General features: G+C 35.3%; 1 protein-coding gene across 2 annotated transcripts in view; it reads left to right on the top strand.

Annotated features, from left to right (window-relative positions):
• The window catches only part of LOC129257963 (sortilin-like), a 28,126-nt gene that overhangs the window by 10,277 nt on the left and 4,596 nt on the right, over nt 1–13,253 (top strand). Inside the window, exons 5-20 of one of the 2 annotated variants that reach the window (XM_054896413.2) lie at nt 23–196; nt 1,498–1,624; nt 2,398–2,448; nt 3,479–3,549; nt 4,036–4,131; nt 4,455–4,515; nt 4,964–5,037; nt 6,317–6,490; nt 6,786–6,891; nt 8,055–8,223; nt 8,829–9,013; nt 9,548–9,728; nt 10,323–10,439; nt 10,953–11,055; nt 11,614–11,720; nt 12,831–12,936. In XM_054896413.2, the coding sequence (XP_054752388.2) occupies nt 23–196; nt 1,498–1,624; nt 2,398–2,448; nt 3,479–3,549; nt 4,036–4,131; nt 4,455–4,515; nt 4,964–5,037; nt 6,317–6,490; nt 6,786–6,891; nt 8,055–8,223; nt 8,829–9,013; nt 9,548–9,728; nt 10,323–10,439; nt 10,953–11,055; nt 11,614–11,720; nt 12,831–12,936 (1,902 nt within the window). The remainder of the gene's footprint in view (nt 1–22; nt 197–1,497; nt 1,625–2,397; nt 2,449–3,478; nt 3,550–4,035; nt 4,132–4,454; nt 4,516–4,963; nt 5,038–6,316; nt 6,491–6,785; nt 6,892–8,054; nt 8,224–8,828; nt 9,014–9,547; nt 9,729–10,322; nt 10,440–10,952; nt 11,056–11,613; nt 11,721–12,830; nt 12,937–13,253) is intronic. The other variant, XM_064096161.1, reaches the window with a different exon arrangement.

Below are 13,253 nucleotides of genomic sequence, written 5' to 3'. Positions count from 1 at the left end.
TTTCCCAATTTCTTTTTGATAGATCATCCTCATTTCTTACAAGTCCGATATGGATGTGTTTACATCCAAATTCTACATCTCCAAAGACGGTGCCCGTACTTTCTCTGCTGTCTCACTCCCATTCTATCCTGAAGGGCGGATTAACTTTCATACCACACATCAAGATCTGCTCTTTGTCCAAACACCCAACGAGGAAGTAAGTCAATAAGGAATTATTTCTGTATATTGCTGCTATTTAATAATTAACGGTGAACATTTATTGATGATGATGGTGATATCATGTAATAATGTTAATGATGATAATAATAATAATGATAATAAAGATAATAATAATAATAAAAATGTAATGTTAGGCCTTAAAATCTTGCATTTTTAGGGCAGGATCATTTTTCTTTATGGCTAATTTCTTCATTACAGCACAGGTAGGAAATTGACAAAAAAAGCACTTGGCACAAAACATGGCACAAAAAAGGCACAAAGATATCCAACGCCAATGAGAGGGGCATTGAGGCTAATCAATAGGCCATTCAGGGCCATCAGTAGTCATGGTTGATTTTGATAAATCAAGACCTAGTTGTGATGTACAGTAATGTTGTACAATAATGATGATGAGTGATTGTAGCAAAAAGCAGCAGCAGTAAACGGAGGAACAAGGACATGTGCTCATTCCAATGGTACAAACACATTTGCATTCCTGTACTGCAGGTATATACAAACCCACAACTTGAAACACAGCACGATACACTGTGAGAGATTTATATTATTGATTTTTGTGAAATGCTACTCAACTGCAGTGTATCATGGATTATCAAAGCTCCTTTGTTTACAATGTCACAGCTGTTGCCTGATTGATAAGTCTAAAATTAGATTTGAAATTCCAAAACAAGGCTCTTTCTCTGCGATACTGTACATATTTTGGAGACTTGAGCTTTGAAATTGCTCAGATACATTGTATATACAAAAATTGTATATACATATATTAATACAGCATATTATGCTCCAAGACTGAATTTGTTGTATCTTTCTCCAGAAATATGAAACTGATCAATCAACTAAAATTTGAAGTGTACTTCAAATGTTGTGATGGGATAACCTCAAATTCTATTTTGTTGACAAATGAATGTTTTTTTGAATGGGCTGGGTTTGATAAGTTATGGAATAAAAGGAATCATGAATTGTATTATGAAACATTTTTCAGGTCAAATATTATATGAGAGACAAAAGGATGCATTTACAGTACATTGAAATTTTGGAAATCCCACTGCATCTTTAATTACAGTATTGAAATTGTTTTGGCAGGTCTGAATCTGAATGCAGTGTCAATGTATTTACCATATTGACTGCAACGCAAAACAGAAATCAGCGCCATATAGAATATACAGTCAATTGTGCAATTAATATATTAAAGTCTATAGCAAACCAAGAAAGTTGTGATTCTAGCAACCCTACTGGACCTGATGTGTATAAAAGAATAATGCATTTCCAATCCTGTTGTAGAATAAAGTATGGTTGTCGAGAGACTTTGGCGCCACGTGGACCACCCTCCAATCCGACATCCAACAGGCATCTTGGGCAACATCAGAAATGAATGCACCGGATGATCTCTTCATGCTCAAAGAAGAAGGTAGGTGAATCAAATTCATTGGCAGGGTGTTTCGTGAAGCATCTGATTTGAGTTTGATATTGGCTAATTTAGATGCAGAGGGTTTGAGTAGCTTAGAACAGTTGCCAGTTAAAATCAGTGACATACAATCCCTTTGTCAAATGCTCATCTGAATCAACCACTATTGTATATAAGATGTCCTTATCTGAAACTGTGGCTGAGACTGGGGCTGAGACTGATACTGTTACTGTGACTGAGACTGTACTTTATTAAAGAAATACATAATTTCCCAAGAGAAGAAATATGAGACAGAAATCCGAAGTTCAGAATTGATCTGTTGGGGGGGGGGGGGGGGGGAGGATGCGAAAAGTGTTGCATTAGTGTGCATTAGATACATTTATTCATACATTTCTTCAAATGTTTTGCACAACTCGAGCTTTGACATGGAGATTAGTCAATACATGTACATATTCCAGATTAAAATGAATACTGGGTGATTTCATGTTTGGTGTTTGGGGTCATTGTCAGACATTCCTTGCTCTGAAGATGAAAACAGTGTTGCTGTTATTAGAGTACATGTATGCCTTTTAATGAACTGATAATGATATGATAACCAATGATACCTTTATGACTTTTAAGGCAAACTTGGTCTGGACATCTGTATCATGACAATTATTTTATACTTTATAAGTAAAAAGTTAGCACAACAAATGTTCTGCTTGCCTATTGATAATAGGTGCTGTAATTTACATCTTTTTTCATTGTTCTTTCTCTTCATTTATGTGCACATGCAGATGGCCAGCTAAATTTGTTAAAAACACCAAATCTCGGAAATTCATATCAAAGTAAGTCCTTTATGATTAACTTGTCTGTAACTAACCTATTTCATTTTAATGATTATGTATCCCAGTTTGGGTTTTGCCAGTTAGAGATGGTCTTTACACTAAGCTATTTTTGTGCATATTAGAATCATATTTCGTATTTGTTGTAAAATAAAAAGAAGAAGAGAAAAGAAAACAGGATGATAGTATGTTTATCCCCTTAGATGATTATTATCTTTTTATTAAAGACAAGAGGTCCATGCATCAAGTAGCACTAAATATCCACCTTATACTGTTATCTATGAACTATTTCATTCATATTAGAGAGTTTGATACATCTACCCTATTTTGACATCCAGCTGTCTAGGTAGACCAAATTTGTATAAGACCTGAATTTTGAATATTCTCACCAACATTTAAGCATGTACTGTAGAACATTTTCCTTAACCCTTAACTGGGCTATTTTTGGACCAGTATATACTGGGGGGGGGGGGGGGGGGGGTCAATAAATCCATTTAACAAAACTATAAATAATCATACATTTATGATTTTAGGTTGAAAAACACAATTTGCATTGACTTTTTACACGGAATCACGTTTTTTAACAATTTCTGGTCTGACATGCACCTACAAAATGTTGCGTAATTTTGGAACCTCGTACCCGGGCGTCGCAAATTTGGTCTCAAAAGATGCGCAAGACTTGAAAGTAAAAAGTCAGTGAGCGGCGCAGTCAAAAAATTTAGTGCAACGGTGTAGTGACAAAATTTGTTAAGGGGGGGGGGGTCAAATTGACCCCCCCCCCCAGTTTAATAAGGGATGCCTTTTTTTTAGATTTGAATCAGTGATAGGTCAAAACTCCATCACGTGACTAGGTATACTTAAGTTGGGGGATCAGTTTAGAATAATTATTTATAGGTAGGGATACAGTGTTACACTACATAGTTATTAACTCTGAAAGAATTATTTGAAATGGATCAAACAGTCTTTTTCCTGTTTTCTTTATGATGTCACACCATCAAATCAATTATTGTTTACTTCTTCCTATGACACTCAGCTCTTCAAAAGCATGTCCAGAATTTTGGGCTTCAAGGAAAATTCATCTATGCTGCCATTACTTCCAGTGAGGTAAGTGGTACAGTGTGAAGCTTACTATGAAGGTCTCCAGTAATAATAATAATGATAATAATAACAATATTATTATTATGCAACATTTATATAGCACTTAATACAATGTCTCTAATTGCTGCATACTATTACCCCGGCTTAAGCATGGCTACTCTGATCGGGCGTTGAGCATTCAAAGAATCGCTTTAATCCTGGGGACCAAATCAAATATTGTCGCTGATATTTTGCAAAAGAAAACAGTGCAGTAATTGGATGTGAAGTATGAAATTTTAAAGGATGTGGTGTGACAAGTCCTTGTACCATAATGATCCCCTGGATTTATATAAAGCATGGTAGGTGGAATAGCTGAAGTTGATAATCAGCTATTGCATGAACATAACTAGTGGGGGGGGGGAGGGGGGCTGAAATGTGAAATACATCCTTTGTTTTGTATTGACGCCAATGTAAACAAAAGTGTTACTAAGATGTATCCTTTCTGCACACCAGGAAACATCAGGCGAGGCACAGCATGTCTTACATGTTTCTACTGACAGAGGGCATTCATGGCAGCCTACTCAACTACCTGTTATCACAAGTGATAGAGTAAGTGCTTTTTTTTCTCAATTTCTTGATCAACAGTAATTAACCAATATCAATTGGATGATTTGTAGAGATAAGTGCTTTTTTTTCTTCAATTTCTTGATCAACAGTAATTAACCAATATCAATTGGATGATTTGTAGAGATAATTAGATTCAAGATAGGAGAGAGAGATTGAGATTTCTAGTGACAATTAATGTTTTTAAATTATTGCTAGCTAGCAGTAACATTTGAAAGAGTTCTTACATTACCTATGTGAAGGAGAAGTACTCATTTTGTTGGACTGACAATTTTTGATGATCATGTTATCATCTGACTTTCTTGCAGTTTTTCTCTGTCCTCGACATGAGTGAAGGTCTCATCTTTATGCATGTAGATGATCCAGAAAGTAAGTCTATAATCTTTTTTCTACATCTTATCGTTTCATTTTATGATAAATTGAACTTTAGTATTTATAGGCATGGGATTGAATTAAATAGTTGAATATATTACAAATGGCTAAGATTTTGAATCAGCGATAGGTCAAAAATTCCATCACGTGACTAGAGCTACAATGTCTGATCACAGTTATATTCTAGGTTTTGATTTCATCTTGGCCAATGCGACACTGTTATATCCACTGTATTGACGTAACTCACTGCTTACAAACTGCATAATCACATAGTGTGTTTGATGCACATCTTGCACAACTTGCTGTAACCTCATATGAAAGAGTTTTGTAGATTTTAGAATAACTCACGTCTTTCTTTCAAGATATAGTTTATTAATGAGCTTATTATTTTAAATGGGCTTGTACTGTGTGATTGATGAATCAATTTGGTGATTTTTCTTTTCAGATACGGGAACGGGAACAATCTACACGTCTGCTTCCGATGGTATCGTCTTTTCAGAGTCATTATTACGCCATCTTGTAAGTTAAACATGCCCAGTTCATTTTCTAAAGAAAATTGTCATAATTCTGGAAAATCCTGACTGAATCATGTTTCTATTCACAGGTTCATACCCATTAAAGATAGACAATGTACACACTACTTCTGCACTCAGTGGTCAGCAACTTCCCAATTTGTATATAAAAGAAGATTACAAATAATTACAGGATTCTAACAAGCTTGTTTGTGTATTTAACCTAAAAAAGGTTTAGTCATTCAACTCTCTATATGTTTTGTATATAGAATTGCATATTTTCCCAATATCTCTAGCTTGTTTCTTTACCTCAAGTAATATGGGAAAATGTATTTGACATAACAAATATACAAAAATCATCTTTAAAAGATATAATATGAAAATTTTGTGTATAATTTAACTTATCTTGCATTTTATTTAAAGATCACCATAGAAAGCAGATGGAGACTTTTGAAGCTTCCACAACTTTGTGATTGTGTTTAAAACAGATTTTGAAGGAACTTTAGATAATTGCTTTTCTCTATCTTTTTTTCCCCAATAACATGGAAATTTCTCCAGGGTCTATTCTCCTTTAATGTTGATCCATTGACTGTACTTGTCATTAAAGGGGAATCCAACCCAAATAATAACTTGTTTTTATAAGAAAAAGAAAAATCAGACAAGTTGATAGGTGAAAGTTTGAACAATATTGGACAAACAACAAGAAAGTTATGATTTTTTAAAAGTTGTAAATATTGGTAATCACTATACCCATGGAGTCTTCAAATTGGCCGCATATGGGATGTCATAGTGATGTAAGGCAAGGACTACTCTTCCATGTACTCCAATATATATTGTGGCTAAAATGTCATGTTCCCAAAAAAGTTTTATTTCAAATTATATTTTTCTTTCATCATGAGGACATAAAACTATATACCTGGATTGTATTTAGATTACTGCCCCAGGGGAATGGGTACTTAGGAGAAAACCACAAATCCCTGATAATAAAGTACATGGCCTATGGGAAAGTTGTCCTTGCCCCTTGTCATAATTTACTCACCTAGTTGCCAATTTGAAATCTACATACTATTAGTGATCTCAATTTAAAAGCAGCTATAACTTTCTTATCCCTTGTCCGATTTCTTTCAAACTTTCGCCATTCTGTTTAATGTATTTTTCTCCTTCCCAACACAACATTTTATGGCAAAGGCTGGATTCCCCTTTAATTGAGCAAGACCTAGAAGAGACTTTATATTCAGTTCAAAACCAATCCAAAGTTGTTTTTTATTTTAATTATTTTATTCCAGTTTCCAAATGGCAACCAGGTGACTGATTTCTACAAGGTGGAGTCGATGCGCGGAGTGTACCTGGCCAGTCAGATACATGAAGACTCTACCATCCACACAGTGATTACCTATGATAGAGGAGGGATCTGGTCTCCGGTCAGGAGGCCTGTTGAGGTCCCATGTACAGATACAGGGGTAGGAAAATTCATTTAATGAATTGGTCTTATTAAGTCTTATTTCATAATTACATATTTTCTGATGAATATTCTTGTGAATAAAATAAGAAGATGTTCTGTAGAACATGGGCATGTTTGACCAAGAGTTACAACTATGATAGCGTTATGGCAACTACAATGGAACCTCGATTGTGACTGACCGGTGAGCCATGTTAGTTGCAATAATGTCAAAGTTACCATGATAGTTGCAATTCTGTATGAAATGGGCCCCCAGATTTATCTGCAGTTTTATGTGTCTGATTTGTTTCATACAGGAATGTCATCTACAGATTCACAATCAGTACAGCAGACTGAAGGGCATACGCTTCCCATCCGGGCCGGTCAGTGACAGTACAGCTACTGGACTCCTCTTAGCCCATGGTAATATATCAGTATTCAAATAATGACCGGTCATGAGTGCAGTTGTTAAAATCATGCCATGTAGGCTTGTAATATTCTTTAAATAATGTGCAGGTGCGAGTACATTGGTTTGAATTACATCATGTAAGCCTGAAATACTAAATATTTACATAATGTCCAGTCATGGGTGCAGTGGTTTAAATTATGTCAGGGAAATTTGTATGTAATTTTGGTATTCAAATAATGTGCCTTTGTTAGTGCGGTAGTTGAAATGGTATCATGTAAACTTGTAATATTTCTTTAATATTGACTGGCCTTGAGGGGAACATCAAATATGTCGCCCGCAACAGAATCATATTGGCCCAAGTCTTTAGACGAGGGCAATATGGTTCTTTTAAGGGCGGCATATTTGATGTTTCTCGAAAGAAGAGCCAGTCAATATTATTATTACATAAGGCTGTACAATGTGTAATTCAAGCTACTATTTGGAACAAATTATATGCCTGTTTGCTCATCACTATTTCTGATTTCAGGTTATTCACGACCTTAGCGAAGTAACCCTTATAACTGTGACTGCAGTCGCGCATCATGCATGGCGCGCACATACACTCAACGCGTAGAAATCTTGCGCTTGGGTTACGTTTGTGTATGCACTGGCCGCGCCGCGCATTATCTACAATGCGTTTGTTCATAAACTAGTTCCAGCCAGATTTCTCAAATACTGAAACTAGCGATCAAACTCAGCTCCCACTGCGCAAGCGCACTAACCGAAATATGATACAGGATTCCTATGGGCAAAGCCCGGGGAGGGCAACATGGCAAATGTTCACCTCGTCGGTCTCGGATTGAAAGTAGCAAGCGAAATATGACTTTTATTTATCTGCTAAAATACCTTGTATAGGTAATAACGGTTTTTATATTATGAGCATCACAAGTCAATTGATGTTGAAAGATATCATGTAACCTCGTTACATGTATATCAGTATTAAAAAAATGTGCAGTCACAAGTGCAATAGTTCAAATTATATCACGTCATGATTCTTAAGTTATTAAATATGCTAGTTTGGAGCTAAAACACTGAATATGCTGCTACTGTTACCACTCCCAGCCTACTCATTTGTAGATCTTGCATGCCATGTTATATACATAATGTATTTTCCCCCTTTTTATTTGTCCTTTTGCAGCTACCGTTGCCAGCTCACTAGAGCTACGACCCCCTGATGTATATGTTTCCAGTGACGGAGGTTACAACTGGAGATTGGCCCTGCAAGGTCCTCATCACCTAGCTATAGCAAACAGTGGTGGTCTCCTTGTAGCCATTCCGACCATAGAGGATGCTACTGATACGATCAAGTGAGTCCAAAGGAGTTACAGTTTCACAAGAAAAGGAATATTTCTTTGTATTTGACAATATAGATAGCAAGCTGCTGTATACTGCTGTCTCATAAAGAGTTACAACTGGTAACTTTGCCTTTAGGGCAACTACCGTGGTAACAAGGCTCTGCAGCCTACCCCAATCAAGGTTTCCATGGTAGTTACAATAAAGGCAAAGCTAGAGTACCATAGTTGTAGATCTTTGTGAAATGAGACCCAGTCAGTTCCACAGATTGACCCTATTGACTATTCTATGTCAAGTCTACTACATTAGGCCTATTATCCAAAATTGCAGGGATTTTAATACAAGAAATAGTGATTTCCATCAAAATTGATATTTAAGGTCTTGGTTTACACTAAAGACATCTTTATTAAAAAAAAAAATATCACTCTTATTCTCTCACTGTCCTATATTGTATGCCATTATTCACAAAAAATATGGCCTTCTTTCTTTTGGGCAATCATTAATATAAGCACATGCGATTCTTTTGAAAGTATAGTGAAGAATATTTAGATGGCATTTGTAGAGACATTGTTTGGTGATATAATCTTGACATATTCCCTCAAAAACTGTGTTACGATAGATTTTCCTATGACGAGGGTCAGTGCTGGAATTCGTACAAGTTCACCGAGGAGAAGATTACAGTGACAGGACTCCTGCCAGAACCAAGTAAAAAGTCTCTCAACGTCAGTATCTGGGGATATGGTGCAGATGATAGCCAGTGGAGATCCTTCATGATCAACTTTGGTTCTATCCTTACAAGGCGATGTGAGTATTCAAAAGTCATGAATAATAATAATATTTCATCTTTATATAGCACTTATCACATTGGAATGATGTCTCTAAAGCGCTTTACAAATACATGTATACTATTTCACTGGTTATTGGATTTTTTACTTGCGTGAATACGTTGTAGGCATTTTATTATTGCATTGGGCAATACCCCATGAGGTATGTAATTCTGTTGCCAACATAAAGTGATGGATTTTGCCATTATATATTATTTTGATTTATGTCATATCCATATATACTTTTTCTCATGTTATGTCATTGGGGAAAAAAGGAATGGTTGCCAATTTGATGAGTATGAGTAAAAGCATATAGGTACCAAGGCCCTTGGAACAATTTTTTAAGTGGCGTTGCTGATTTTGAGAAAAAGAGGTAAGCAAAAAAAAAAAAAGGTTTTCGCTCAAAAATGAAGGTGATTTGGGTGGAATTTCTACTTTTTAGCCCAGGCTCATGATGGGTGTAGACTTTTGGAATAGTTGTGTACATCTCTGCTTGGTCACTTGTATAAAACAGGTGGGGATAGTGACTTTATGGACTGGCAGCCTCATGAAAACAATGGCAGGGCTGGGTGTTTGCTGGGACGAAAAGAAGTCTTCAGTCGAGTCCGACTCGATTCTCTCTGTCGGGTCAGCTTCATGTTTGAGCAGCATCCAACCTCAATGACATGCAGTTGTGATAAATCCGACTATGAATGGTGAGTGAAACGAAAATGTATCAAGGGAAATTCAATTTTCAGAAAAGGATCAAGGCCCTGCTGGATAAAAATTCTATTATGGTAACTTTGCCATCCAATGTTGACTTGCATGGAATTCTTGATTTTGATTGGCTGTTGGACATTGTTACCATGGTGATTGTAATCGGCCATTATATAATGCTTTCAAAAGACCAATCTTAATACATCTCCTAAAATTTTACCAAATATTTATGCCAGATTTGTGTGAAACAGGCCTTCATTTCAACAATTTTTCAACATTGCCACTTTCCAGGAAGGCACAAAAATATCCAAGACCAGTGAGAGGGCAATAAGGCCAATCAATATCCTTCCAAATCCATTCATGTTCTTGGATGGCCTTAGATGAATTTGAGCCATTTCTATATAATTGTTCCTGTGTGCAATGCCTCTGCTTTATTCTGGAAAGTGAGTGAAGTTTTTATCAATACAGTAAATCTCCAGTTATATTTCAGTGCTTATTCAACTCACATATATGATGGGAAAGAATTCAATAGAAATTTGTCATGACTAACTTTTTTTTACATTTTTGTGACCCTTCATATTGATCTTGTGCAGTGACTATGGATTCTATAGAAAAACAAATTCTACAGATTGTATCCTGAGTCCAGAGTTTCAACATGAAGACCTTGAGTACTGTGAATACGGCCATGAAGAAGAATTAAATTCCTGGGGGTAAGTTACATACTCTTATGATAGGTAATTCCTCTACTTCCTCTACTTACAAGTAATTTAGATGGAATAATGTTTTTATGGTAGATATTTCATGCATGGTAGTGGGATGCAGCCACATGATTGCCAAAAGAGTGTATCCAGATTAAATAATTTATAAAATGTGTTTGTATTACCACCAGTGTTTTTTTTAAACATCATTGTTATCACCATCTGCTTCTTCATCATCAACACCACCACCTTCAGCACCATTACCAGTATCATCAGCATTCAATGAAGAAACATTTTGTTATGTATTTTGCAATCAATAAGATTAAAAAAAAAAACACTAGGGTGCTTAAGTAAATTGGGGAGGGGGAAGGGAAGGACAAGGGCTTTTATTTCACAATTATAAACTCTGGGATTTCCATTATTTGAATTTATTTCTCAATTCATCAGTTCATTCCCCTTAACAGTGACTTTGTTTCAGTTTTAGTAGAGTTTACTACTACTGTATATTTTTCTTTCCTTACGCAGGTATAGGAAGATTCCTGGGGATAGCTGTGTGGACGGTTATCAGCCCCAAAGGGATGTAGAGAAATTAAAAGCAAGGTGCGGAACATCGTCACAAACAAAAAAGGTATGAAAGTTTTGTTGACAGAAGTGGTTTTTGTGCCATTCATTACTCCTAGCTTCTGTTGTCTTGTTGATTTTTGCTGTACCATTTATTATTTCAAGTATCAAATTAGAAAAATATAAGAATAAAAGTCTAAGTCATAATTTTCTTTAATTTTGCTTTGAGAAGGTATATACCCAGAAAACATTGTATTTCAATAAGTAATATAAGAACAAGATAGTATAGTAAGTGATGATTTGAGAATATTGTGATTAGAAAATATCAAATTAAATATCAAGTATAAATATCAAGTATCAATATTTTGAATTAGCCATATTGGCAACTAGGAGACTTTAAAATTGACAAATCAAAATGCTTTTTTTTTCATGTTTCCTTGGTAAAATTAAATAGATTGTTTTCATATTACTATAGAATAGACACAAAATATTCTTCATCTGTAATAAAAAAAAATTAAAAACAAACTTTGATTGCATTGGGTTATAGAAATCTAACATTTATCATCAGTTTATTGGGCATTTCTCATCTCTTTTATTTTTTTCTGCTTTTTTTATTACTTTTCAGTCACATTCAGCTGCTGTGGGGATTCTAGTCACATTGGTTGTTGTTTTAGTTTTAGCACTGGTCTTCATTTTGTACAAGAAAGGCAAATTTATGTTCATACAAACTGGGTGAGTAATTCCTCTGATTTACATGTGATTTTCATGTGCAAAATTATATACATATACAGTATATATTTTCAACACATTCAATATATTGGAATATTACATAGGTTATGTAGATTTGAATCAGTGATAGGTCAATACGCCATCACGTGACCATTGCTGCGAGGATCACATTTGTTATATTCTAGGTTTTTGACGTTGTATTGTCAATTGCAGCGTTATATTCACTAAGGTGACGTCACTCGCGCTTACAAGTTGCGTAATCAGGTACTTTATTTGATGTATGCGCTAGTGTTAACGCGTCGATTGCATGAATAACGCGATTGATGTATTTTCCAAAAAATTATATTATGACGTAGATGGATCAGAGCTGTAGGAAGAATTTGGGTTGGAGCCAGACAATGAATCCATTCTCTGATGGCGAATTCACATAGACTATATAATATAACAGATATTGCCTGGTCTATCTTTTTAATGAATAATATTTCAACTTCCCTCTGAAGCTATATGAGGGAAAAATATAACTCCGTCAGGGAGAGGAAATGTTATATTCAAACTCTAGGTAGGCGATATCTGTATAATTTTGGGCCAAATGCAAAGAAACTGCAATTGGTTTTGAGATTTTGCTTTAGGTACAAGCAATATTTTATGCCTTACTAGACATGATTACATTGCAGTACGCTTGGAAATCCATCATTTGTTTGAAAAGGTATCCATGTAGGTTACATTTGCTTGTGATTTTTCTAGTTATGTCATGCAAGCTTTGGCATTTTACCTTGAATATACACTGCAACATATAGGAGTTGCTTGGATAATGGAAAAATAAATCAATTATTATTGTGGCATATCCATGGGTGAAGCCATTAAGAACCCCCGTAAAATGTATTGACAGAGATCTTGTGTCGGGTAAGCCAACAGTAGGCCTTGACAATAGGCCTACATTATTGGCTTGTGAAGGTAGGAGAAAAGAATGCTACATATTTACATACAAGTTTACATGAATACTGCGAATTTTCCTCCTAATCTATCCAACCTGTTTGTTTTTCATGCGATTCATTTATTAATGTCCTTCTGATAAAAATGAAATGTTGATGTTTTGTATTTTTTGTCATGCAGCCTCGGGACATACAGATACAGTAAATTAAGTCAAGGAGATTCCTGTGAAAATAATCCCCTTGATTTGTCTGAGCCAGTGCAAGGGTACCATGACGACTCAGATGAGGTAAGCATTTGGGTTATTCCTTTTCCCTAAATTCTTGCTGTATATGTTCATTTTAAAGGAAGATGGTTTACTTTACCTCTAAATTTAGATGTAGTGAAATTGAAATATTGCTTATTTTGAGGATTGTTTTCGTTATCACCACCATCATAATTATTATCATCATCATCATCATCTAAATTATGTATAAAAGTAATGGAGTGGTACAAGTGTGACACCACACATCTCAGTTGCATTGCCAGTGGGAAGGTTCCATAACATTGGTGATGTCAACATTCAATTGCTCATATTAAATGTCTTATTGTTTTGTCTAAATGTTC

Source organism: Lytechinus pictus, chromosome 3 (assembly GCF_037042905.1).
Source record: "Lytechinus pictus isolate F3 Inbred chromosome 3, Lp3.0, whole genome shotgun sequence".
NCBI lineage: Eukaryota > Metazoa > Echinodermata > Echinoidea > Temnopleuroida > Toxopneustidae > Lytechinus > Lytechinus pictus.
This window is presented reverse-complemented; position numbering and strand designations above follow the sequence as displayed.